General features: G+C 44.8%; 1 protein-coding gene across 1 annotated transcript; it reads right to left on the bottom strand.

Annotated features, from left to right (window-relative positions):
• Positions 1-1,092: 1,092 nt before the first annotated feature.
• Positions 1,093-18,121, bottom strand: BAG3 (BAG cochaperone 3). Its single transcript, XM_083866031.1, has 4 exons — positions 17,937-18,121; positions 6,421-6,768; positions 4,381-4,761; positions 1,093-2,784 (listed from the first exon to the last, which is right to left on the bottom strand). Exons 1-4 carry the CDS (start codon positions 18,108-18,110, stop codon positions 2,008-2,010), a joined length of 1,680 nt encoding a protein of 559 aa, XP_083722157.1. The 5' UTR covers positions 18,111-18,121; the 3' UTR covers positions 1,093-2,007.
• Between the last annotated feature and the right edge of the window lie 9,463 nt (positions 18,122-27,584).

Genomic DNA, 27,584 nt, shown 5'->3' with positions numbered 1-27,584 from the left:
AGAACCCCATCAGTGGTAACTGAATTTGACTCCACCTACTCTGACCAACACTGAATAGTGTAACATGAATCAGGCTCCATTAACAGCAGATGACATGTATTAAAAACTTAGCACATGTTTACCTTCCTGTAAATACTACAATTTTAAGACTACAATCCTTATCTCCACTGTGCCACCTCAGTTAATGAGGTGGTTTTGATCTGGATTATTTTAGTGGTCTACTAAGAGAAACCATTAAGAGATAGGGCCTTATTACCTCCCACAGACTTTGCTTAGAGAACCTCGTTCTAAAAATCCACAGCTGATTTTCCTCAAATTAAGTATTTTTGTTACATGATGTCAGATATGCGTCCTCAGCTGAAATGTAACCCTGCATGAGCAATGTGCCACTGAAGTGAGTTCATGCAGGAATTATGCAGGCAGCTGAACTTTCACACCTCTTCTTCTAGAATGCCCCGAATGCTGCTCTCAAAGCTGGAGCAGCCAAAAGGTTACAAGACATTGTGTGTTCTCACAGGGTGCTGTTGACTGTGAAAATGAAACTAAAAGAATCACCAACCTTCTACCTACAACCAGGCAGACAGCTCACAGCCCATATGCTACACATATTGCAGTATCATTTACAGGCTAAATTGTTACTTTAAAATAGAGAGTGACAGTTCTCAATGACCACTCTCAACCTGCCTCTTACAAAGAGGAGATTTTTAGATGGGTTTAAACTTTATTTCAATCCACTCTCATGATTCTAAGTTTAGTTCAGTAAGTGATCTATTGCCTTGGGCAGATCTGTTTTGGTATTCATAAATTTGGGGTTCTATGCTGAAAACTATCAGGTAGAAGAAAATTTGCATTTGTAAAACTAACAAGTAAAGTGTAACTTCCAGGTTTTAGTTAGGACCCCTTCCTCCTCTGCACTGATTCTGCTGCTTTCATTTCTCATGGATGTAGCTGAAAAATGGTTTCTCTCTCTTACTTAAGTGCAAATTGCAAGTCTCTTTAAACAAAGCATTGCTTAAAACTGTTCACAAAGTGAGAGGAATCCTACTGACTCTATGAATACAATATTTCTAAATATTTGTATTTCTAAATACAAAAAAAAAAATTACTTCTGCATACAAAATTCCATAATTGTTAATAAAAGAATAATGACTCTGCAGAAGAAGTTCAGATCTGAAAATTTCTGTAAGACAACCACAGATCTCAATGTTAAAAACGTTTCTGTTAAATGGTGACTTCCAGAGTGAGGGAGCAGAAATCCTCAGCCAAATTCCTTTCTCAATCCATAGATGTGACACAGTAACAACATCAGAAGGGAGGATATGAATAGAGAAAGGCATGTTTTGGCCTTGATGAGAAAACAGCTGTCAGACTTCAACTATAATACTGCATTAACAAACCTCTGTGTTTGTAAGAGTGTATTTAAAACCAATTACTGCCTTTACAGTTCAGCTTATAAAATGACAAGACTAAATTAGGCTTCCATATTATTTTATTTCCCTCTTAAAATATAGCATTGAAGTCCTGCACACATATAAATATCCCTACAGTTTCTTACACACTTTCTATCCATCATTACTTAAAGTGCCCAACTGTGAACGTTAAAAGTAAAAACATTACTGTTAAGAGTGGCTATACTTGTAGGAGGACCGGTATTCTGACAATGCAGGCCACTGATTTTACAAAAATCACCTGCAAAAGAATACGCCTTAAACAACACGCATCAATATTAACCCTGAAGTCATTTTTCTTTTCCATTCAGCTGATCTAAAAGCAATTAACGTACAGGGTTTATTTTTGAAACATGTCTTTTACATAGTGTAAGAATAAAGGATAAATGCATCACTTTCTTTCTAGCTCCCTCCTTTCCCTACAAAGTGTTTACTGTGTCCCAAGCTGCTATGTTGATTAAAACCAGTTGAAAAGAGCTCCGGAAATGCATGCAACTTAAAATTCACTTAAACACACTTTAAGTTATAAAGTCTGAGAGGTTTTAATTTCAGCACATGGCTATGGTTCAGTTGGGTTATTGGATGTGTTTGTCGTGGTGGCGAGATTGGTAAACACTTCTTCCTTAGTTTCAGGCTGATGTCCTTCCATTTTGGTTTCCTCTTTGGCATTTTTATTACTGGTATCCGCCTTGCTCTTGACTACCACAGGTTCAGTCTCCATGATTTCCTGTGGTGGCTTAGGCTCCTGCAAATTTGGCTGAAGTCCATCAACTTGAACAGGTTCTGGGACATCTTCTGCTTTCTGTTCAAGTTTTTCCAAAATGGTCTGGACCTTCCTTACACCATCTCTCCTGGCCTGGCGCACATCCGCACGACCCTCAGGGTCCACTGAGTCTAGGGCTAGCAACTCTTTGGTCAAATACTCTTCAATCATCAAGTACTTTTTGTCAGTTTTCTTGCCTTCAAAGGAGTTGACTGCCTGCTCAAGCATTTGTACTTTCTCCAGAATTGCTTCCACTTTCAAAACACCAGGATGCTTTTGAGGTTCTCCTGTTTCCACCGTCTTCGGCGGCGGCGCCGCTTCTTCAGGAGGAGGCCTTTCCTGGGGGGGAGCAGCCTTAGCTGGGGAAGGAGCCTTTTTATCAGCTTTCTCTGCCATGGCTGGAGGCTTCTGGGGTGGTACTTTAGGATCTGGTTCTTGGTGGGTGACCTGAATTGGGATATATGTGGAAGGTGCCTCTGTTTCGGGCGGTGGGACTGCCTTGTTGTCAGGCTTGATTTCAGGAGGAGGGGCTGGTCTTGGTGGCTCCTGAGCTGGGACTTGCTGCTGAGAAACCTGGTGAGCAAGGCAAGTTTTGTGTTGAGACACAAGGCTCCTTATTGCCCTCTAAAGAACAAGTAAACTAACATCCAATTTTCTGTACTTCTAGCAGTGCAATTTCACACACACGAGATGATTAATCTTGCCTGAGTGTTGCTGAATTTTACTGTTTTAAACTGAAAAACAGCACTGTGCTGAACAGCTATTATTGTCACCCATCAACTATCTCAAATATTAAATTTCAACCCACCAAATCCTGCCCATGCTCAATAAAATCAGCCCCATAAGCAGGTTTAAAAGACAGGACCTTTGAGCAAAGCCTTCATTTAACTTTAAGCAGTGGGATTTCTTGCAGGTGACTGTAACACAGTCAGGATTTCATCCCCTGTATCACTAATTAAGGGCTCATCCTTCTTGAAAAGCCCATACTTTGAGTTTTAATCACATTCTGAGCTATTCTCATCCTACTCCTGTTTTCAGGACATTCCTTTTTTTGTTAGTGCTTATTTTTAATCTTTAACCTATTTACATGCAGAGGTTACTGTGTCAATCTTATTACACTGTAGCGATTAGAGACTATCCTTGGGATTACTCCAGTTTCAAATCATCAAATCAGAAATCTCTTGAAATTGAGATTAGTTTTGAAATCTTAGCAGAAAACTGAAATTTATGAAAACTGTGTTTTCCTCCCCCTTACACCCCCTTTTTTTATTTGGGCACATAAACAGTGATTTTGAAAGATACTAAATCCAGCTCTCACAGATTTAAATGGCTGGAGTAAAACATTTGTATTTTATTTAATACAAGTACATAAATGGCCTGCACTGAAAATCTGTAATTGCTTTACCTGTTAAACATATAATTCGATTAGGGAGTGCAAACTGTCACCCACAAAGATAAATTAGGACTGACCTAGAACATGCCATTAAATCTTGAGTTTTCCTTGTTTTGTCGTAGCCTGGGTTTTCAAAACTATTAACCTAATTCTACTCCTGTCATTTTTCTTGTGAAAAATCTCCAGAGAGGAAATCAAGGCTTATTTCTGTACATGCCCCCTTCCATACACTCACAGTTGTCTAATTCCCAATAGCCTTTTAATTGCAGTTTTACTAAGAATTCTAACATGGAAAAAATGTTCAATGAGCAGCAGGTTCTATGACTAAGAACATGCTTCAAGTCAGAAGAACAAAAAGCTCTGGATTTTGCTTATTCTCTTTCTTCATAGCAAAAATTACTTTGTGCATCTGATGCTATCCCCTAAATGGTTCTGAGACATCAGTGAAGTATATTTACATAAATGTCCCAAATCCCACAGACCTGGTTTTCTTCTCATAAACATAATGCAACATCAGTGACCTCAGTGTAATTACACCAAATTATACTCTGACAAGAGAAGATTAAATCGTGTGTTAAATCATATTTCAGTGATCCACCACAGTCCTGACAGGTGGAAAAGCAACTTGCTGTTTATCTCAGGATCTCCCAGTCTGTTTAAACCTAGCAGTGGAGATTGCTTTATGTGCTTTCATATGTGTGTTAGTACAAGCTCATTTTTCAGCTCTAGCCATGCTCAGGCCCCTGGCAGGTGAATCACTTCCCCATTCTACATACCTGGGGTCTGTCTACTACTGTCTGCACTCGGATGGGAGCTGGGGGCTGCACCTGGGTGCCCACCCTGGCCGGGGAGCTCTCCCGACTAGAGGAGCCCCTCTGAGCCACTCTGAACGGAGACTGCGCCCGTGCTGCCTTGGGCTCCCTCTCCTCCGGTTGGATTTTGTGGAACACCGGCTGGTGGGCTTGGAACTCGCTCTGCTGTGCGGGGTAGTGGGTCTTCTGTGCCTGGTGGTAGGCTTGTGCTGGCTGACGTGGCATATTTTCGTGGATCACGGGGATGGGAATATAACCGCGAGGAAGCGGGTGGCTCCCCGCGTTGGGTCTGCCAGAGGTCTGAGGGGAAACCGTTGGAGGATCAGATGCTCCAGGAGGTTGAGGCTGCCATGAACACAAAAATCCATTATTAAATGTTAACCATTGTGCGCTCACAATACTTTTCATTTCCAAAGAGAAAAGGGGGCAGTCATCATAGAAACTGAACTCGTGTTTCCGGCAGGCAAGGACTCCCTTTCCCTGTTTTTTTTTGGCCAGGAGCCTCACTAGACTAACCACAAGTTGTGAGAGCATCATTTTAACAAGCAGGAACCTGAGCTACAGCATTCCCAGCCCTGAAATGAGCAGGGAGTGGATGCTCAGTCAGAATGTTTGCTGCTTTTGCATGGCTGTTCCTGTCTAAACCTGTTAAATTTGAGGCAAACTAAAGCTAAGCAATCAAATTACGTGCTGGAGCCAAACCCAAACCCCTAAGAGCACACAACACTGACTTCTGATTCTGGCCACACAAACAGATTTTGTATGTTTTGCTGGGGTTTTTTAGAGCATGTCATTAATTTGGTACTGCAGATATGGCTATTTTCCCTTTGCCTCCTCTCCTGTGAAAGGCTGGCCTGGAGCTGCAAGAGGAGAGAGCAGGCAAGGCAGGAGAGAGGGGGAACAAGACCTCTTTTTTTGGTGCTGATTAACTGCTCAGCTGCCCATGGAACAGCAGGAATAATGAATAAAATAAATGATGGTTTGCATTCCAGCATCCATCAGTTACACTACTGATGTGCAGTGTAGGGTCCCCCACACAGGCACTGCCACTTGGCACCCACACTGAGTGTGGAACAGCAAGCGCTGAGGTCCCCCCTGGTTATCTCCAAGTAAGTGGCACAGAAGGCACTTTCCTAAAGCCACTCTGCAGACAAGGCAAAGCTGTACAGAGTTGGGAGAATGAAAAGCTGAGCTTCTTGTCCATGCACAAGCATGGTTAGTCAAGACAGCTGAGAAACCTGCCAACAGGATTTTAATTACATTCTTCAAACTCCAAAAGGGTTTCAGAGAAGATGCCACCACTGTTGAATTACAGACCTGATATGTTTTCAGCTTGGTGAAGGCTGAATTTCCTGCTCATCTCTACTTAGAATAAAAATGAGGCTTATATTTCCATATATTACAAGAACACCAATTTGCTAATTCTCTACAGAGAGCAGGCTAAAAATCCCACCTTCTGAAACACAAACAGGGTGACTGACCTTTTTTTCAAAGAAGTTCATAGTCTGAAAATATTTTCACATGCCACTGAAGGACAAAATTACTTTACAGTTCTCTTCTAAATCTGTATATATGTAAATTTAGGTCATACAACTGAAATTTGCAATTAGGAAGCAAAGATCTTCTGAAGTGGACTGGGTCGTTAGCTGACTGGACACTTGTCTCTCCCAGTTTGACTCATGGTGCAGAACACAAGAGGCTTGTCTGCATCCTCCACTTGTGGAACCCATACAAACCCTAAAACAACCCTCCCCTGCCACAGGGCCTGCTCAGCTCTGCATTCATCTCTGCAGAATCATTCCAGAGCAGAAGCGGGTGACGCTAGAAAAAACCCATACATATTTATGCTGCCATGACTGAGCACTTTCAGCACTCCGCAAGTCTGGAGACAACACAACCCTGTGGCGAGCCGGTCTTGCCGAGGGCTGAGCTCCCCGTGTGACACTGAGGCCACAAAGGCTGCAGAGCCCCCTGCAAGCAGAGCCCAGCCGTGCTGACGCTCACCTCGGGTCCGTGCGTGGCCGGCGCGGCCGCAGCTGCCGGTGTCTGTCCACATTGTTTATCAGCCACAACCTCGGCCGGGGCCCTCGCCGGCGACTCGGGGCCACCGGAGGCCCCCCTGAGGGGTGGCTGAGCCTGCCCCGGGGCCGGCACGGCCTCTGTCTTGTACCTCTGCAGGCCTGGCTGCGGGGAGGAGAAGCAGGGGTGCTGCTGCCGGCCGTCGAGGCCCTCGTGGATGACAGGGATGGGGATGTAGCCCGCCCGCAGCTTGGGGTAGCCCACATGCCCCTCTCGGGCCGCCGGCTGCTTGGGGCTGTCTCGGGATGGGCCATTGGCTGAGGACTGGCCTTCCTGCAAGGGAAAAACAGCACAGAGCACTTGTTGGTAGGTCAGTAAACACGGTAAAGAGAAAGCTGCCCTAAAGGTCTGTCCCAAAAGCTGCATCGGCCGCGTATGAGGAGCTCAGAGGCTCTGAGGCCTGTGCAGGGCAGCCAACAGCAGGTGCCAACACTGCAGGGAAGGGGAGGAAGATAACAAATCTGCTTATGTGGGGGCCTTTCACCTCCACTTCTCGTAAGCATTCACTTGTGCTTTGAAATACCTGCCTAATTCCACTTGGAATTATTTATCATGCATCACAAGCACTTAGCCACCATCCCACCCCCTTCAGAGGGAGTTCACCCAATTCAAACACGTACCAATGGGACCAAAGACATTTCCTCAGCACCTCTCAGAACACATCTGTGCTACATATGAAAAGGCACTTGCAAACAAGACTAATCCCAACAAGAAGCAGAAATTTCTTTTTGTATCCTTCTTCCCACTGGCTATTTGAAGAGATACTGCACACTGAAAATGCATTTGCTTCCAGCTAAGGAGGATCTGGTTCACTAAATATTGAGGGAGAGGGAAGGGGAAGACAGGATAGCTTAACAAAGAGGAAAACACTGAAAAGCGAGATTTAAAAATCCCTGTGCTGTCTGAGTTCACTCACTGGCCAATGTCAAAGCTCTGGCAAGGGTGGAAGTGGTTTGTACTAAGAGCCCTCACAAGTCCTCTAGTAAGTTCTTCCTGCATCGGTCATTCTATTTTGAGACCCCGCGAGGGCCAAGTTCCAGATGTATCTCTAAGTCAGATCATATAACAAGCACCTCTGTCATTCAGAGGGTAATGTCATTATTCAGTAAGAGGAGAATTTAATAAGGGGACATATGGTGCAAGTGTTGGAAACCCTATTTTTAAAGAGGTGTTTAAGCTGCAAAAATATTTCATGTTGCTCCTGTACACATTAACATACTAATTCATCAGGAATTCACTTTTTTACCAACCAGATTATCAGTGTTTGTCCTACACAACAGTATCACCTGAAAAAGTGAATTCTGAGAATTCCTCTTAGCAATAAAACTGCAGAGAATAGAGGCTGTTATCTATGCAAACTAATGAAGACAAAAAACACAGAAAGGAGCAAGTTCAAAGTCTGAGCCCCACTGTTGTATTTCCTTTTACTCACTTAAAAAAAAAAAATCCTCCAGAAAGGAAGAATTTTGGAAGAGGCATAGAGGAGAGCCAGGCCTAGAAAGTTCGCAGAGAGAAGCAATCTGAAGTTGGCTTTCCCAGCTGCAGAACAGGGATGATCTCATGCCAACGTCTGCACCGAGATCCAGGGATGAGTCATTTCAAATCCACCCTACCAGGAAACCACACTGCTGTGCTGCACACAGACTGTCCGGGGGCTTTCAGAACCCCCCACACCAGCCAGGACTCGCCCTCCCACCTTCCCCCAGCACAGCCCCGGCCCCACAGCTCTGCCGGGACACGGAGGGACGTGCCCTTATGTCAGCAAACGGCATTTGCAGGAAAATAAATCCGAGGTGTGCTCAGCCGACAGCAAGGCGAGGCCGTGCCGTAGCCAGGCGTGTGTGGGAGCTGGGGCAGGAGGGGAGGCGGCGATGCCCAGCGGGAAGCAGCACCTTGGTGTGCGCTGACTCCGGGCATTCTGCGGGCGCCAGCTGCTCGCCAGTGTCCCCGCCACGGTAACCCGAGAGCCACCCCACCTACAGACAGGCTCCCACCGCTATAAAAAGGAGATTCCCTCACTTCCAGCGGCTCTGCGGGAAGGGTTTAGGAGCTGGGTGGGCCAGCAGCACCTACAGGTGCTCTGGCATGAGGTTGTCAGACAAAGCTGCTCTGCTCCACCTGGGTGCACAGAACTGCTCAGTGGGAGTAGTTGTTTTGGGGTCTGCACTCTCTTTAATGGCTCCATTCGAGGATAAGACCTCTAGTTTTCTGGAGTAACCCACAACAGTAAATCATTCAACATGTCCCACTCCCCCTACCGTCCATGAACCCCCCCCCAGAGAGCCCAGTCCTGGGCTTCCCCTGCTTGTCTTCGTGTTCAGACCCGTGAGGCTGCCCTGGTTTTGAACCCTCTTAGCAATCTGAGAAACCTGCCACTGCAACTTAAACCCTGCTAGGAAATACAAAAGAGGCAGCCCAAACCCAAAACAAAAATCAGGTTGGACTGCTTTTTCAAAGCATCCAGTTTATAAATGAAGTAAAGCTTCTGTCAATACTTTTGGGAGGGTTTGTTTTGTTGTTTTCTATTTTTTTTTTTTAATAGACTATACTCCCATGATTTCTCACATATTCTTACAGCTTCAGACAACCTGTGCTGCTCCTATGGAAAGTTAGTATTTCAAACTGGTCCTTTGTAGCAGGCTTTTTTCCTCTGTAGTCAGGTCTAACCACAGAGGCCTCAACTGTGCAGTCATACTGGAACAGCCCCCAGCCAAAGAACAAATGCAGAGTCCTTGTTTTTCCCACCATCAGTGGCTCCGAGGCACAGATCAGGTTTAGGAAAGGTGTGCTCTCATCACAACTGCACTTCCTGATCTACATTGTCCCACTCAACCCTTAATTAATACTTAACTCTACAGTTGCCTACATTAGCCAGTTCGTATCACCACATCTTTAACATCCTTTTTTCCCTGTTTCTTTTCTTCTCACCAACCTACAACCACAAACATGGACAATTCAGGTGTTCTGAGACTCCCAGCACTGGGGAATGACCCCACTAAGGAGGCCCTGGGTTCAGGGAGATGCTGCCAGTGGTTCAGGTCTGTATTTAGTGAGAACCTGACACAGCACCGAGTGCGTGCAGATCCCAATGTCCCTGTCTCCAGACTTCTGGCCAAAGCAGTTCTGTTTTGTGCAGGAGAGCCTGTGTTTCCAGCCTGGGCAAACAGGTTCTGGAAGACTTCAGAAGAAGATCAGATGTGCCTGGGGACACTGCGGCAATGGGGAGGAATGGAATCAAGCTCTGGAAAACTCTCACCTTAAGACTATGTTAAAGAAATTCACAGATTCCTTCCTAATGCTTTAATTCCACAACACAGCCAGCACACCAAAAAGTAGCCATTTTTTGGTTTTATTTGCCTTCTATTAAATAGAGTTCTTGCTTGTTACATTAACAAACCTACCTCAAAAGCTCACATTTAACTCCAATCTGCACAAAGAGAAATGACCAACAAATGAATGACAAGTCTTAGTCCATCATCCTTCCTGGTTTAAGTATAAAAAACAGGAACCCAACTCAGGTTTCTGCATTAAAACAAATTGAAGCAAATTTCTCCTGCCCTCATCTAAGGAAACAAGAAGTTCCTTAAAATTGAGAGGAGCTACAAGCAGCAGAGTATTGAGTAGTTTTCAGATGTACCAGGACTGACTATCAGCAATCCCAACTGTGATCACACACATTTACCTTGAAGAGACAGAGTCCCTCAAAAAGAGGGAGCACAAAAATGCAAAAACTACCTTAAGCAGCTCAGAAATTTTCACAACAGTTCTAGTGGACATTTCAGGTAACCTGAAATACCAGCAGGAACTCAAACCCAGTGCAGCACTTCAGGAGGTGCTGAGGTAAGTCATCACATCCAGGCAAAGGAAGGTTTGGCCCAGCTGCAGGAGGGACAGTGGAGCTGAGCCTGAGGATCCACTCAGGAGCAGGGACAGCACTCACACCTCTCGGGACGAGCGTTTCTGTTGTGAGGCCATCACCAGGATAAATAAAGGTGCAGCCAGCACGAGTTGTGCAACTGGAAAAAACACTTCATACCCTCACATCTCACTGCTGGCTTCCCATGGGAAGGGCACTATCAGGACTGACACTAAAATCCTCCAACTTGCTCCCATTTCAAGTGAGTTCTGAAGCCACGAGACTGGAATGTAAAAAGCGACAGCAAGAGCAAAAGCACAACGTTGCACCAGGATCCCCAGTACAGCTGTACTACCTGGAGTGGATAATGAATAACTCCTAGTGTGCTCTGAGCCTGCTTAAATGTTATTCCAGACTCAAACACAGAAACCTGCAAATTCAGTCAGTGCTGATGCCGGGAAATTGCCACTGGAGTTTTCCAGACAGCTCTACTGTTCAAATTAAATTTGTCAAAATATCTGTATTCATGTTAAATTATTTGAATAGTTGTATCAAATTCAGAATCTCCCTTTTGAGACTCCTTACATAATACATTTGTCATTCCTCAAATACTAAAATGGTCTACAGAATAAAGTCTAAAAGCCTCCTCTGCTGCCATCACACGCTTGCATTTTTCTTAAACTGTACTGATGTTATTTGCAGTACAGTCAATTCAGTCTCTAAAGCAGGTTATTCACTCACGTAGCACCCCTGTAGCTCTTGCAGAGCAGCAGTGCAAGTATTTAAATTGTACCTGCTTTGTAAATAGTCTATAGCAAGGGGAAAACAAAATTTGCCAAGAGATTAAACAACTTTTCTGTATGCAAACAGATGGTCCACTGACTGCAGTATCGTTCTGAACTCATAAGCTGCAGAGTACCATGCACACAATTATTCTGGTTGCTCAAATGACTGAGAAAACACCAGTACCTGACAAAATCTTACTTTAGAACACACCTTTCACAACTTCAAATGCAAATTGTATATATTTAAGAAGAAGGGAATAGAATGATTCTGTTCTTTCACAATCAAATACAGCAATATAACCAAAATGAGCGACAATCAAGTTTTGTCACACACTTGCTCAAACCTGTATTTTATCAGAAATTGCCATGAATAACAAAAAAAGGCAGTGGTACCCAGTATTCAAATTAAGAATGAAGTAACTATTCTATTTATTAAAGAAAATACCATTTTTTGTCATTGAACAGCAAAATTTTAACCATTGGAATTAGATTCCACAACCACTTGTACTTTACTTCTGGCCAGACCTTCTCTCCTTCTCTGTTGCATAAACTACAAAAGTACTACCCTACCTTTGTTACCAACAGAAATCAACATATCCCAAGTACTTCTAAGAAGTTCCTCAGCAGTGCTGTGTTTGAACATATTAATAGCACAACATCAGCATGAGCTGGGTTTTACTAACACTTCCCAGAGAACTACATGAGTTGGAAAGTACTCAATGAGTTACTCTCAGTGCTGACTCCAAACTTCTTACAGCCCTGCCTCAGCTGCTGCAGACATTTGCATTCTCACCCTTTTACTCACAATTTGTGCTTAAATATATGGACTGAGCACATAGGCATTTGAGCAAGATATCATTAGCTAATGACTGAAGGAAACCATGAATAAGCTTAGTTGCATGAGCTGTCTCAGTAGAACTTGGTGTCGGTGGCATCATGTAACCCAATTACAGGCCAAGCTGCTTTTGATGTTCCTACCTGCTGAATGCTGAGTTTTATTTCCCAACACACACATGTGTAGGCAAACAGGCCTTTTGTTCTCTCTTGTAATTACCAAGTTGTATTATACAAGTATTACATTAACATTCACTCTAACTGATGCCATTAGAAATAAATAAACACTATTAAAAACTGAAGGAGAAAACTAATCCTAAGCTTTTCAGAACAGAGAGCCTTACTGCAGCAAATATGTTGGCTATCTTGCAGCTCAATCTTGTTCCAGGAACAAAACCTGTCCTCTTTTAATCACCAGGAGAATTCTTTCTGAAGCTAAAATGCCTTGGCACAGACATGACAACACCTGCCCTGTGTGCCCATGAGTGGAAGTTGGCACTGAAAGCACCCGATGGGCCAAACTGAACATGTCTGAAAAAGAAACAATGACTGCTCCGAGGAGCAGAGTGCTCTTAAAGAGCAGCTTTAGTGGAGGAAGTTAGAGAAAAGCCCTTTAGAGTGCTAACAGAAATATCCTTGTCAACAGTGATGAGAATGACACTTTATTCAGTTATTTCTGTTCACTGCCTCATTACCTAAGAAGCAGGTGGTCAAACTGTTGCTTTCTATTAGTTATGAGCCAGGAATCTGAAATACATCAGAAAGCACAAGCTTCAAGAATTAGTAAAGCAATGCCTCATTAAAAAAAAGGAGAATAAGCAGATAATTAAGAGTGGGCTGTGAATTTCAGTCTATAGTCATGCTCAACAATTTCATCTAAAATTTCATTTTCTACACAGCAGTTTTCTGGCTACACTTCCTTAAAGAGCAATTTTCCAACACTATAAGAGCACTTGCTACATTGCATCCCATTTATTAATTATAAGGCTTTGCCATCAGCCATAAAAAAGACACTTTTGTGCTACCTGGGTAATGTCAGACAAGTCTCTTCCCCACCCCATGCCTGATTTTCCTGTCTGTAAAACCAAGAAGGAAAAATAAAAAAAAATCAAACCAACAGCTTCTGCAACATATTTAAGATACAGCATTTCTCTTTGCCTGTAATTAAGTAATGTGATCTGTGTGAACGAGCCATTTCTTCTCATTTACATTTAGCTTTACCTTGGCACGAAGAGAGACCACAGCTTACCTAGAGAGTGATACTGTCTGCACACCCCAAAGCATATTGGATTGTTACCTGCCTTATCATGGTTCAAGTGGGAACAGCTCTACTTCTGCCATGTTGTCATGGAAAAGTTCTGCCTGTGTGTACAAGTGTTAAAAATACAGTTCCCAGGTAAGAATGCTGCCACCTGGCACAAGTATTCTTCCTTTGTCCTTGAGATAAGAGGCACACAGTGCCAGGAGTTACACAGAACCCTGCAACACCTTCTCTGCTTTTCCTCTTGCATTATCTCCAGTATCATTTATTCCTGTTCCTGCCTCTTGTTTCTGATTAGAGCCACCCCTTGTTTTCAGGTTAATTGATATGTCCATAAGTTAACTCCCTGCTCACCATGTTCTGCCAGAGGGGACTTTAAATAACTACACCAAGCAGCTGCAGGGAATCTGGGCAAAGCCAGGACACAACCCTTCAAAAAAATCCCCTACTGATAACCTCACCACTGCTACCTATTAAGCCTTTTCTGTGCAGTAATTTTTTAATCCAGTAACTAACTTATTAGCCTGACAGAATGCACATCAGCATTAGGAATGTAAAAACACTGCAGGTGGAAGAGACCTTAGTTGTTACTAAGCTGACCTCACATTCCCCCTGAGGGGAACCACTGCCAGAGGTACAACTTCAGAAAGGCTGTTCTGACCTCTCAATGCAATTTCTAATTTGGTTTACCAAGGATTTTTCAGTCAACTTGACCATGAGAAGTCAGTGCTCAAAAATAAGCCCACTGCTAAAGAGATGCGAATTGAGTGACTTCAGACTTATTTGGGGAAGCAGAGAGAAAAGAGATGCAAGAGCCATGAAGGGAGAGGATGGAAACTTAGGTGTAGTCAGTTGTTCCCACACGAAGCATCAGCAGCAGGGTGAGATGGCTTCTCCTTCCTTTGTTTAGGCCTGTGCAGTCATTGCTGCAGCCAGTACTCAGCATAGATCACTTTTATGGCTGCTCCCTGACTTGTGCCTGGCTGCTGCAGCTTTTATCTCAAACCCAAGGCAGCACTGAGCTATTGATCACTCCAATATCCGTTAGTGAGGCTCAGCACAGTCAATTCCTTTGGTATATTTTTAGCTGCATTATTTCCCAGGGGGTTTATTGCATGTGGAAACAACACATAGAAGGGGCATCGATAAATACCTATACAAGCCTTCTTTTGTTTTCTTCTTTAAATGCAATCTATTTTTATCGACACTTTGGGGAACACCAAGTAAACAATTTAATGTCATAAGACAATCCTGCAGGAAGTATGCAGAGGTGTGACACCCTAAGTTAGGACAGAAAATAACGACATCAAATAAGCATAGGAAATGAGTAAGTCTATTAAAAAAAAAAAAAAAAAAAGGAAGAGTGACACTGCTAGTAAACACATTTTTACTAGATGTATCTAGATTTTCACAGTATTGATTGCACCTTACTGTTAAGTAATCAGATCCTTGAAAGAAAATCATTAGTCTACCAAGAAGCTCCATTAATAAGTATTTTTCTGTCATTTGCAAAGTCATTCCTTATTTCTCACTGCAACAACATGATTTCTTTTCCTGTTTCTCATGAAGGGCTCCCCAATCCATCCTTATGCTGCAGTGATTTCTTACATGTAACAGAAAAAAACATGCAGAAGAACACTCATCCTTCATGTGGGTAAAAATAAAAAGGGCCAGACTGAATGAGAAAATAACAGAGAGCCGTCTGAATTCACAAATGCACCTAAAACACAGAGTTAAGTGCAAAATCAAGGTCTGGTTTTGTTACTTTAAAATGGCTTTGCCATGGGTTAAAATTTCAGAAGAGCCACTTCAACTTTTACCTGATTATGTATCTGGCACAGATTGCTGCAGTCAGCATGGCTGCACTGATGTTAAGCCATGGGTAAGTGAGAAGCCAAGATCAAGCACTTGGGAACAACAGGACTTTATTATGACACTGTCTCAGCTATATTCTTAACTAGAAAATCTCAGTTAGCCCTAGATCTGTGCTCCAGCCATTGTCCACTGACAGTGTAATACCTCATTTCATTGCCTAATCTCTTCAGAAAGGGAACAAACATTCATAGACAGAATATTGGTGGATATAGTGCAAGGCCACCTCAAGGGTTGTAAAAAATTTGCTAATTTCACTGTCAGATGTCAGTGAAAGCAATGCAGTGATTGAGTCAGCAAAAGTGTGATCTTCGTATAGTCATCTTTGAAAAGGTACATAAAGTCTGACACATGCAGTCAGCTTTTGTGATTCTCAGATCACTTCTAAAAGCCCCAAGTTCTCATTCGAGCTAGGCTGAGAATGAAGGAAATCAGAAAGCTCCCCCCATCAAATCTTTTTTTGCTTTCATCTGTGGTTTTGTCCTTCCTACCTGTTTAGGGATAAAGAGAAGTCTGGTGTCTTCAAAAATCCTTGCTGGATTTGAATTTCAATGTCAGTGGGTAATTTGCCTTCCTTGCCATTGCCTAGCTAAGAGAATATTTAGGAAAAGACATATTTTCCTTGGGCCTGAATCTTTTCCTAACTAGTGCCTGTCCTTGTGAAATACACTGGTACTCAATAAACTGATGATTTCAGCAGCTGTCCACGAATTCCAGCAGACACACTTAACTCAAAGCTCTGATAAATGGCTCTGTGAGAGCAGTTACACACAACTTCTACCACCATAAACTGGAGGACCTTAGGATCTCCAAAAAGTCAACAGTTCATCTCTAGAGGCATTTCTCTATCTCCCAGCGAACAAACCCAAAGCACACATTGCTGCTTACAGCCAGGAGTAACAGATTTTCCTGTCTGGAAAAAGTGTATCCCCCAAAAGCTATTCAAAAGCAGATGCAGCTCTCTGTACCTGTGACAGCCCTTGCAGTCGGCAGAAGGGGCACAGAGACACTTTGTATCACCACAGATTTCACGCAAGATAGGGGTGAAAATTTGTTTTGTTTCAGGCACCCACTCAAGCAGAGGGCTGATCCATCGCACAGCTTCCAACTCTCTTCGCACAATTATTGAAAGCAGCTTGAATTTGACTGCTCTGTTAAATGGGTTAGTCTCAAGTGGTATTCCTGGAACAAAAGCCTTTGAGTAAACAGCACACTTTTCTTCTCAAGTACATTCTATGCTTATAAAAACCACACTGTTTTTATTTTTTACTACCATAACAGCCAGCGTTAGCAGGTGCCTCCAAAAAGGAGAGAAAACACTTTTTCCTATGCTAGCCTCAATACTCTTATTATTAAATTAATTTTCTAAGACCTCTGTGTATTACTACTAGAATTTATTTATAGATCAAACGAAGTAGCCCTTAAAGAGCTGCAAAGGGGGTTAATTTGTGACAGAGAAGAACGTCCCTTCCTTTTCCCGGCCAGCTGCTCTCACACCGACCTTTCAGTCACGGTCTGCGCCCGCAAACCGGGCAATTGCTATTTTAAGAAACGGTAAGTTCGTAAAATAATTAACACTTCTTTAGCGCTTCTCTCCTCACGTTGTACGTATGGCAAGGGGAGAAAAAAAAAACTTCCAACAGAGATCCGGGGCAGCCGCATCCCGCAACCAGCGACCGCTTCCCGCTGCTGCGGGGACCCGCAGCCCCGACCCTGCTGTCTCCTGGTTCCCGGGGCTCCTGCAGCCCCGACCCTGCTGTCCCCCAGGGCTCCTGCAGCCCCGACCCTGCTGTCCCCCAGGGCTCCTGCAGCCCCGACCCTGCTGTCCCCCAGGGCTCCTGCAGCCCCGACCCTGCTGTCCCCCAGGGCTCCTGCAGCCCCGACCCTGCTGTCCCCCAGGGCTCCTGCAGCCCCGACCCTGCTGTCCCCCAGGGCTCCGTCCCCCGGTTCCCCGGGCTCCCGAAGTCCCGATCCTGCTGTCTCCCGGGGCTCCCGCAGTCCCGATCCCCCAGGGCTCTTGCAGCCCCGACCCTGCCTTCCCCTGGTTCTGTCCCCCGGTTCCGCAGGACTCCCGCAGCAGCCGCCGCTCCCCGGCGCGGCCCCTCCCGGCCCCGGGCTCCAGTCCAGCCCCGGGAGCTCCGTGCCCGAGCCCCCGGCCGGAGGGGCCCTCGGGGGCCGGGCAGCCCAGTGCCCGGGGTTCAGCTCTGCTCCGCGCCGAGACCCCGGGGAATCGCTTTCCCACCCGGCAAACCCTACTCGGCTCAAGTTTCCAGCACTTTCTGCCCACAGCCGCCGCGCTGCTGGGTCAGAGGGCTGTGTTCTCCCAAAGAAGGGGCTGTATTCCCCCAAAAGCCGGGCTCCTGACCCGCAGGGGCCGCTCCCGAGGGCCCCGGCAGCAGCCCGGCCGCGCCGCTCCTTCCATGGACATATTTGGACTGGGATGCGGCTTCTCCCCGAGCGCGCCTCGGAACGGAACCGGAGCGGCGGCTGCCGGCAGAGTTTGGGACCAGGGGAAAGAAAACGGGAAAAGAAAAAAAGAACTCGGAGTCCCAGCCGGATCCCTCCTTTTCTAAAGGCATCCAAAGATCGGGCAGTTCACAGCTGAAAAATAAATCAGGTTCGCCTGTCCCCCGGCAGGCCGGGCGGGCGGACTTAACCAACTTTAAATAAACATCACAGGGCCGAGGTATCGAATGGTTGAACGCACAAAAAAGGGACTGCAGTGCGTCAGAGACAAGAGGCAGCTCTGCCCCCATGGCGGGCCCCGCGGGGGGAGCGGGCCGGGCCCCCTGCCCCGCCGGACACCCTGCCCTGCCCTGCCCGCCCGTCCTACCTGCGGCGCCGCCCGCACCCGCGGGTCGCTCCAGGTGGTGGTGCGGCTGTTGTGATCCACGAAGAAGGGCCAGCCGGTCTGCGGGTCGATCTTGATCTCCCAGCCGGGGGGCAGCGGCTCGGCGCTGCCCTCCATCTGCGGCGGCGGCGGCGGGCTGTGCGCGGCAGCGCTCATCTCACAGCGGGGCAGGGCAGGGCAGGGCCGGGCCGCTTTATCCGCCGCTTTATCCGCCGCGGGCCGGGGGCGGGGGCGCGGGGCTGGAACTGTCTGGAAACGGCGGCGCGGGGGGCGGCGGCGGGGGAGGGACCAGGGGCGGGACGCGGAGGAGGAGGAGGGCGGGGGACGGCCGAGGAGCCGCCGGCTGGAAACTTCTGGCCGTGTCCAGCGCGGCCGGGCAGACCCCCGGGGCACCGGGAAGGGCCGGCCGGGGGAGCCGCGGGCAGGGAGCTGTGTGCAGGCAGGGCAGGGCAGGGCAGGGCAGGGCTGCTCCCCACGGCACCGCGGGGGGAAGGCACCAGCCCGGCCGGTCCCCGCCGCCCCGAGCCCGTCCCGGAGCGGGCAGCCCTGGGGCGCTCTGCCAGCCGGCCCCCGACCCGCTGCCCCTGCAGGGAATCATCAAAGCTCCTCCCCAAAACGCCCTGCCCCGTGACCCATAATGCCAGGGTATTGTGGCTGATAAATAACAAAAATAATGCTGCTCAAGTGAGGGTGCGGGCAAGGCGTTGTTCTTCAGATTCGCCTGGCTTGAACTTTCTCAGCGCTTTGCAAATACGTGTCGCAGTCCTCAGTTTCACTTAGAAATACACCTGAAGGCAAAGAGTGTTGTCTGTGAGGTTTAAAAGAGTGGCTTTCTCATGGGTGCTCTATGAGCACGTCAGGCACTCGGTGGGTTTGGTTGGAGGTAACTGTGCTTCACTATTACACCACTCGTAGTCATCTGACAGTCACAGGAGCAGCCGCAGATGCCTGCTGATAGTTACTCTGAGTAGAAGAGTGAATGCACGGCGTCCCTCAAACGCAGAATTACCTTCTGCAGAGCTATTTGCTTAGAAGATTTCGAAGTATGAATCACTCGGAGATAGGTATCTCTTTTTTCAAAAAGACCCCTGCCTCTTCACACCCCCGGGCACAGCCAGGATCCCCCCTGCTGAAGGCAGGATCAAAGATCTCCTGATCTCGACACTGATGGCCATTCATCTTTTGACAGGGGGTTTTGTTTATCATACTGACAAACTAAATAATTACTGGCACTTGCTCCTTCATTCCTGCAGTTCTTCCATCCCGCGTGTCCCGTGCTGTCAGAACCACACTGCTCCATCACAGACCCATTTTTCTGTCCCCACTGTTGTGTGCCTTTGACTCCTAAGTATTATAAATGGATCAATTTTTTTCCCCAGAGCATTTACTTGCAGATATCTGTATTGCCATCACCTTTCCAGACTCACCTATTTTCTAAGCAACGAATCCCAAACTTTGCTTATTTCACAGTCCTGGACTGTGATGCCTGTCCCTGGCCATGTTTCCTACCCCTGCTGCCTCTCATGCTCTCTGGTATAAAGCCTCTGCTTGGCCTCACCAATGTCAGCAGTAGCCTCAAAAGGCGTAATATCAGTGATTTATTCTGCTTCCAATCTGCAGAGGAATTTCACTCTCAGCTTTGCAACTGAAAGGCACACTTAGACCATATGTTCCCTGTAGCATATGCCAGACTCTCTTCCAAATCAACAAAAACAGCTGATTCAGACACAGGGGACACAGATGTTAAAAGGGTCCTGCAGGAAAATTACTGTTGTAAGTTGAGGAAGTGATACAGATGGGGTTTGTAGCTGAGAGAATGCAAACAAAGGCACGAAGAAGGAGGAGTCTTTTATTTTGTTGCAGCTGGCAGCCAACCATATATTCAGCAGAGCTAATGAATAAGGTCATCAAGGAGGTGAAAAATTAATGAAAGAAAATTTCAAAGGGCTATCTAACTTAAGTTAGACATTTTTGTGGGGGCATACCCTGCTAAGAAACAGAGGGGGCTGCATTTCACAGGAATTACCATGGGCTAGTGATTCAAGATTCACTTGAACTGCTGCAGGATCGACAGGCATCCAGCTGGAAAGAGAACAGTCTGGGCTGACAAGGAAAAGCCTTTTAGTGATTGAATTTAGTTGGCAAGACATTGTGTTTTTTCTGTTAATTAAATTGTCTTTCCTGACAGGTAGGGTTTAGCCTGGTTTCCTGTGCAGGTGAAAGCACTGCTGGCGAGGCAGGTTACACAGGGTATCTGTACAGGGGTGCACTGTTTGCTCTCTGGTGCTGAGGTGTTGCTGGGCCATAGCTGTGACCCTGAGGAAATGTGGCTTCTGGTTCAGATTGTCATTAGCCATCCTTCAAATCAGAATGACTTATGAAAATGTTCGTGTAGGGAATACTGCCAAGCAAAAATCTTGGCTTCAGGAAAATCTGTTATTAAGATAAGTGAGTCTCTGTAGTGTCTGGCTAATCTCAGATGAGACTCCAGGCTCAAGGTCTATATGCTATATTTCAGAAGGGAAAACACTCAAGAAGCATTTTCTACTTTTTGTGTTCTTCATGTAAGTGCAAACAAAGCACTCTAGACTTGTCCAGTTTCCTATCTGCACAGTGCTTCACACATCCAGGAGTACCAAATAAACATTTGCTCCAGGGTGTTCCACTACAAATAGAAACTGTGCAATTGTAGTTACTCAGACCTGATGTACTCTCCGGGGTCTCCCATGTCTCTTTGACTTGAACATGGGCTGCAGAGAGTTTCTTCCCAGCTGCACAGCAGCTCTAGCTCAGGTTGTACAGTGCAGCACTGTTGTAACGGAATTGTTATTCACTGTATTAATCAAGCAGATATCTCTGGTGTGTCAGGAAACAACATGTCTTGCAGTGAGATCTAAATTGGCTTTCTGCCTCCTGAGTACCTGCAGCACTTCCACAGGTCACCTGAGCAGAGAAGGCTCTGTTAACCAGGCCTGGGAGTTGAGATGTTTGTTCTGGATGAGGGATTGCAGAGAGCTGTCATTGATGAACCTGGATGAGTGACATGTCTGGCACGTGTCGAGTGTCGTGTTCTGGAGCAGGCTCCAGTCCAAGTTCTCTGCTGGATGCATTAGAGTCATATGAACTCTCTTAATAAATGCAACAAGCACAGACTTTCTCAATCATCAGATTCAAGAGATAAGATGAATTTGGGAAATCATGACCTGCATGATTTCCATCACTTGCTGTTTCATCCAGAGTATCACTGAATCTTCCAGGTCTTCACTGATTGTATTTTGAATATCCTGCTCCATTTCAGCTAGAAGCAAGAAGGTCTCACCTATGAACTACAATAACCAGAGCTGTGCAGATGTTTGGCTTCATGCTTTGTTCAGAATCATGGAGCTGCCTGTTGGGCCACTGATACAATTAGGGCCTGCCTTTAAGAAAATTAAAGATGCAAAGTGATTGATAATCTTGTACTAATCCGCCACTTATGCTACAGACCACTTCAGACTTGATTTCTAGTGTCTAGTACACAATTTAGTGTAACTGATGGCAAAGTGGAGAGCAGAAGTAGGTGGATGAAGCCATCCACAAATGGTCTGATCTCACTCTGATTGCTGCATGGTGCAGACATTGCTTGGCTCTTAGAGCTTGATCATGCCATCTGCTTATTGGAGTCACAGTAACTGGCAAGTCATTTGATAGATAAATATATTTCCTATGAACTTAACAGAAAATTCAAAATATTAATAAGAAATTAGAGTGCTAATTCTACTGTTTAAATGGAGAAAAGTTTATTAAATGCACATGTTGCAATCACACTGCAACTACACTAAAGCTGGGCATTCACAAAGTACGTACTCAGATTTCAAAATTTCAGATTTTTTTAAAAAGATTGCAGGAGCCAATTCCAGCACAATTTTTACTTTCTTTTCCCTTTTTATTTCCCTCTGGAATGCTATTTGTCATAAATCAGGGAGCAAATCTGGCCGTGAACACAGCAAAACCAGCTTTGATTTCTGTGACCTGTATGCAGCAAAAGCAAAATTCAATTCCAAACGTAGGCAGCAGAAGACAACTTGAATGTTTAGAGCTACTCACTCTCATAATACATCATGAGTGGCATATATAAGGAAGATGAATATTTCCAAAAAGGCATTATTGGCTGCTCATTCCCTGTTCTTCCATTGCCGGTCAGACAGAAGCCTATGGAGGCAGCTCTTTGGTTGAGGAGTGTCTGAGCCTACCCCGGGGGCAGAACTTGGTCTTCCTTAGAAATCAGGAGGAAGGAGAATCAATCTGAGGCGGTGCTTTAATTGCCACAGTGGCCAGCACCCATTAGAGTTGAGAGGCTCCCACCTAGTGGATAATCTGCCCTGCTGTACTCCGGGCTGCCGTGCTCCAAATGTGCTTTGGAACGTCTGAGGGTTTTTTTCCAAAGTTTACTGGCAAATCGTGGTCCAAAGCAGAATCATTTCCAGACCTGAGGGTGCCCAATAGCAGACACAGCACAGAGTTTGGAAAAAACAACTGAAAGGGGAATTTAAAAACCCTCTTTCATGAGCAAATCGGTCCTTTTATGAGCAGAATGTGGCACATGTGAAGGCAGAAGTGTTTCTCCAGTTTCTGTGGGTACTGCAGCTGATTTAATTATATTGGTGCTCTGTCCCTAGTCATCTCTTCCAAATATTTTTATTCTCTTGAATCGAAGAAGCAGATGAAGAGCTGATAGCATCTCTGGCTCTCTCCCTGGCACGGTGGAGTCTCAAAGGAGGCAACAGACTGAAAAGGAAGAAACAAATGCACGTCCTTTAGTCTCTGCTCCTTCTGGCTCTCCTCGGAGCAGCGTCTGCCTGGGAATTCAGCTTTGGAAGTGCTAGCATCTCCTAGCCATACAAAGAGCTCTTTGGGCCCGTGCCAGGAATGCAACCCCTCCACTTCTTAGGAGTGTAGTTGGCTGCTCAAGGCTGGCTCGCTGATAAGAGCAGTTGACAAGGGTTGGAAGAAGCATTAGTGCCTCCCCTCCTTTCTCCTGGAGCTGTTTCCTGCTGAGCTCTCACCCCGGGCCCCCTCCAGAGATATCCCACAGCTGCAGTGCCATAATTACTGTTTGCCTACCTCGGAAATCCATCACACAGGACAGCTGGATCAGAGGATGGGCAGATGTGAGGGGAGGGTTCCTGGACAGTGTTACTCCTCACTTGATCAGCTATCTGATCCATGGAGGCATTTTTACATCCACTCAATGCTGCAAACGAGTCAGAAAAACTAAAAACTCAAACTAAAACCTGGAAACTAAAACACTTTGGTGGCACAGAACCCACTTGTTCCTTTAATGGGGAGTATCACTGTGTCTCTGCTGAAATTTGAACCAGCTGAAGTCAGCACAAATCTTCACTTGCACAAGAACCTTCAGGAGATGGAGTTATAAACAAAACCATGTTTGCAGGTATCCTCTTGCAAAAGTGAGCTTTGCCATGGTGAATTTTAATACAGTCTTCAGCAGCACAGAAATCCAAATGGAAAATCTTAGTCTGCATACTCCTGATAAAAACAAAACAACAGCCAGAGGAGGCATTTATAAAAGACTACTTATTATAATAATTTTCCTCCAATTTCCTTGTTAACAGAGTTGAGTAAAAATCCCATTTCTGGCAGTGTCTCTGACTGGTGTTCAGGGGATGGTTTTTGTTGGATTGGATGGCTCAGGAGTTCCTGCAGCAGGGCCACAGAGGGAAAACCTGCAGGTCAAACTGGACTGCCACTAACTTCCTTCTTAAATTAGAACTGAAAACTGTAATCTGCAGCTCCTGATCACATTTTATCTTCTGCCATCCTTGCTTGAGGGTCACCTGATAGGGCAGAGGGGCAGGAAACTGGGGACTCCACTTTGCTCTAGGGGCTGAGTCGTGACTGCATCTCCAGAGATTCAGAGGGAGACAGACCTGGATAATGCATAAGACCTGGAGTTCAGAGCAGCTGGAGGGAAATACTTTCCAAATTTAATCAATTTTCTGAAACAGAAGATTAGGTGATGCTTATCTGCGTTTACAGAACTGCAATTTTGGTCTGTAGTAGCTAAAAGGATTTTTTTCAATCTTTGGCTGTTTTTACCCTGAACAAAGCTATTTTCCTTTCCCACTGTTTATGTTTCTAAACAGTCCAGGGCACTGGAAAACTAGATTTTTGTTTCTAGGGCATATTGCAAATTTTCTCATATCTTTCTAGAGTCTCATATTTTGTTTTATTTTCTTCTTTTTTGGCTGAACATCATCTATTCTGTGGTTTAAATATCAACTCTATTAGAAAAATAAAAACAAAAAGAACCCCAAAAAACAAACAACAACAACAAAAAAAACCAACCCAGATGGTGCTAAAGACAAAAACAGTGGATCTGATTTCCAGAGGGTTATACTGGCATGGAAAGATCCTTGCTAAGCTTTGGGACAGCACAACCCTCCTTGTGTTCCCTGGTGCTGGGAATGTGGCCTGGCAGTTAAATGGAGCAGATCACTTCCACTCTTCAGCACATCCTTAGTTGCCAAAATAGTCTGCCTTGGCAAGGTGAGAGAGCCAGAGCAGTTTGAAAAGCAGCAGAGTGCTGCCCTGGTTTCTTCTTCCATCCCACAAAAAACATTGGAGATTTCTTAATTGTCACTGATCTTCACTGAGAAAGCTTTTTTTTTTTTTTTTTTTTTTTTTTTTTTTTTTTTTTTTGTGTGTGTATGTGTGTGTGTGTGTGTGTGTAGAAAAATTAAAATATCATCCCAGAATAATCCCATTAGGGCAGGCACTGGATTGTGGTTCAAGTCCTGTGGCTCTTACTCAGATCAGAGCCTTTAACTTTATTTTTTGCAGCCTGGTTCAGCTCTATACCAAAAGATGTTGGTTTTTTCTCTTTTGTCTGAGAATTTTACTGGCTCCATATCTGTGTTTTCTGAAACCATTCCTGCATTAGGTGGAAATTTTTGCTTTGAGGATTCTGTTTTAAGCGTTTACGCTCCACTGCTTTAATCAACAGGAGCAGAACCCAGTTCTGGGACTGAAGTTCTCTGTGTTTCACCATGAGTTTTTAGCTCCACATCTTCACTGGGAGCAATGCCAAGTCTGAACATCCAAGGAAGAACTTGCAAGAGAGGGACTGAGCAGTCTGCAGCAACATCAAGCAGGCAGCAATTGCTCAGCGGAGCAATAAACAGATTAAAAGAAAGACTTGTATGACTGAGCCCTTGTACTGAACACACAGTGTGGGATGCTGTGATCTAACAGTGTCTAGACAACCATCTCCTACAGAACTTTCTTTTCTCTCTAACGTGAATACAGCCAGAAGTTTCCCAAAAGAAAATGCATGAAGAGAATTTCCAGTTGCAGGTTTACAGCCTCAGTAGTCAAAGAATATCCAGGTGACTTTTGCACAGAACCCCCACCCTATTTTTACAATACACATTGATCTGTGTGCATGGTTCCCCTTTTTGCTTGTTCCAGGGCTCAAGTCTTAGGAATAAAACCTTTCTAAGAGGTTGTGCAAGGTTGTGCATTCGTAATATGTGTCAGTAAAATATGTTTTAATGTATAATCAATAAGAATGTTCTTGTTCATCATTATTTAGCATAATTAAAGAAAGATGTTGAGTGATTATGAAGTATGCATAATGGACAGAAGTACATTTTAAAAACAAATAGGTTTGGAATAACACCTCTTTTGTTTCTGAGCAGTCAAATAAAGATGTGTTTTATGTGGTTCTACTTCATGGTTTTGATATAGCAAACCCTTGAGCTGCAAGAATCAAAGTTTGGGGTAATTGGGATAAGCAGATGTCTCCTGTTAGGATGTTCAGGGGGTCACATTCTCTTGGATTACTTTTCTTCAGTCTCACAACAGAAATAAGGATGCTGTGAAGTTTCTGGCTTTTTGAAGCAGCTCCAGTTAAGACAGAGGTGGTACAGCCTTCAAAGTTTCTTTTTGTGAATCTCAGGAAAGCAACACTGCATCAGTTTGTTTGTTTATTTAACTCCCTGATTTTGCCAGACACATTTTGCTGCTGTTGTCTCTCTGGGATCCCATCCAATGCTTTTTCAGAGTTTAGACTCTGATCAAATGGGAGCAGTGTGACATAACAGAAAGTTTTCTTGTATTTTAGAATACATGTGTCTTTTCTTGCTGCAAACAAGGAAGCTGACAGATGACAAATCCTGGATGGCATTTGAACTAAACTTCCAGTAGACTGGCAGCGTCTTTATGTTTATTTTTGGTGGAATGACCTTTCCATGTGTAAAGGCTCTAGATGCTTCTTGATTAAGTTATACTTCCACATGAGAAACTTTCAGCTTACAGGAAATAGGTGAAATTTTAAGAAAAAAGGTGTTCCCCTGAAACATAAAGCTGTAATGACTTTTTTTTTTTTTTTTTTTTTTTTTTTTTTTTTTTTTTTTTTTTTTTGGTTGCTGCCAGTTATTACCACCAGATTTTTGGAAGAGTTGACGGGCTTGATGAACTATGAAAAAAGAGAAAGGATTCTTCTGGTTTTAACTTACAGGTAAGATTTCTTTATCTTAGTAAAAGGTAACTGATATCAAAATAAAAGAGTGTTTTGACTCAGGAAATTGACCCTTCTTCATGTTTTCTCATTTTTAGAAGTTATTTGACAATTCTTTTTCTGTTTATTTATGAATTGTTATTTAATTAGTTTACTTTGCTCAACTCCCATCCTGACCTAGGTCTGGTTTCCTACCTGTTTGCTGTGAGGGAAGAGCTTTGGCTGTGTCTGTATTGCAAAATTCAAGTAGCTCAGACTATTAACCCTGTCTCCTTGTAAATGCCAACCTTCTAACTAAGTCAGGCAAAACAAAATACATTCCATTTAGATGAAGCATTAGGTTTGGGGGGAAAATAAAGATATAAAATAAATAGCAAAAGAAATCAAGGTCAGGAGTGGAAACATGTTTTCAGGACATGGTTTAAGTCCAGGCTGGTTGTATTCCACATTTCTGTGCTACTTCCCAGTTACTTCACAGGAATCTGACCAATCTGACCAAGAGCTGGGTAGCAGTTGTGAGGAGACCTCCAAATTTTGCCCCAGGTATTTCTGTTTCACATCTGAAAGGGTCTATATTTGCAGAGTTATTTTAACTCTCACCACACCTGCTGTTCTTCAGAAGGATAACTTGATTTGTAAAGAAAGAAAAAAAAAATCGAAGTTATTAGCTTTAAAAGAGGCTGGATATCAGGACTAACCCTCTTGCTATTGAAGTAAAGATGATGAAGAGCAAGAAAAGGTTGTATTTAAGTCTAGTTTCATTCTGCCTGCTTCCCCTCAGGGCTCTGACCTCACTGTCCCACATCTTACAGCGTCTCTGCTGCTCTGTGTCGTGCTGGGTGAGAGCAGCTCCACAAAGATGCTCTCCCAGATTCCTCCCCTCCTGCCCCACCCCTTCCTCCTCCCTTTTGGCAAAGCAGCAGTGCCAGAGGCAGCACCGGCTTCTCCCTCCCAGGACATCCCTATTCCTTTTTCCACGTTGCCCTCCTAGGGCAACTTGTGCTACCTTGTGGACCTACAGTATCCTGAGGTAATGATTAACATCTCAAACCTTTCTTGTGTCTTGATTTTCTTCATAAATCTGTAAAAGATGGGTTCTGTAGGGAAAA

This window comes from Zosterops lateralis, assembly GCF_965231275.1.
Source record: "Zosterops lateralis genome assembly, chromosome: 8".
Classification (NCBI taxonomy): domain Eukaryota; kingdom Metazoa; phylum Chordata; class Aves; order Passeriformes; family Zosteropidae; genus Zosterops; species Zosterops lateralis.
This window is presented reverse-complemented; position numbering and strand designations above follow the sequence as displayed.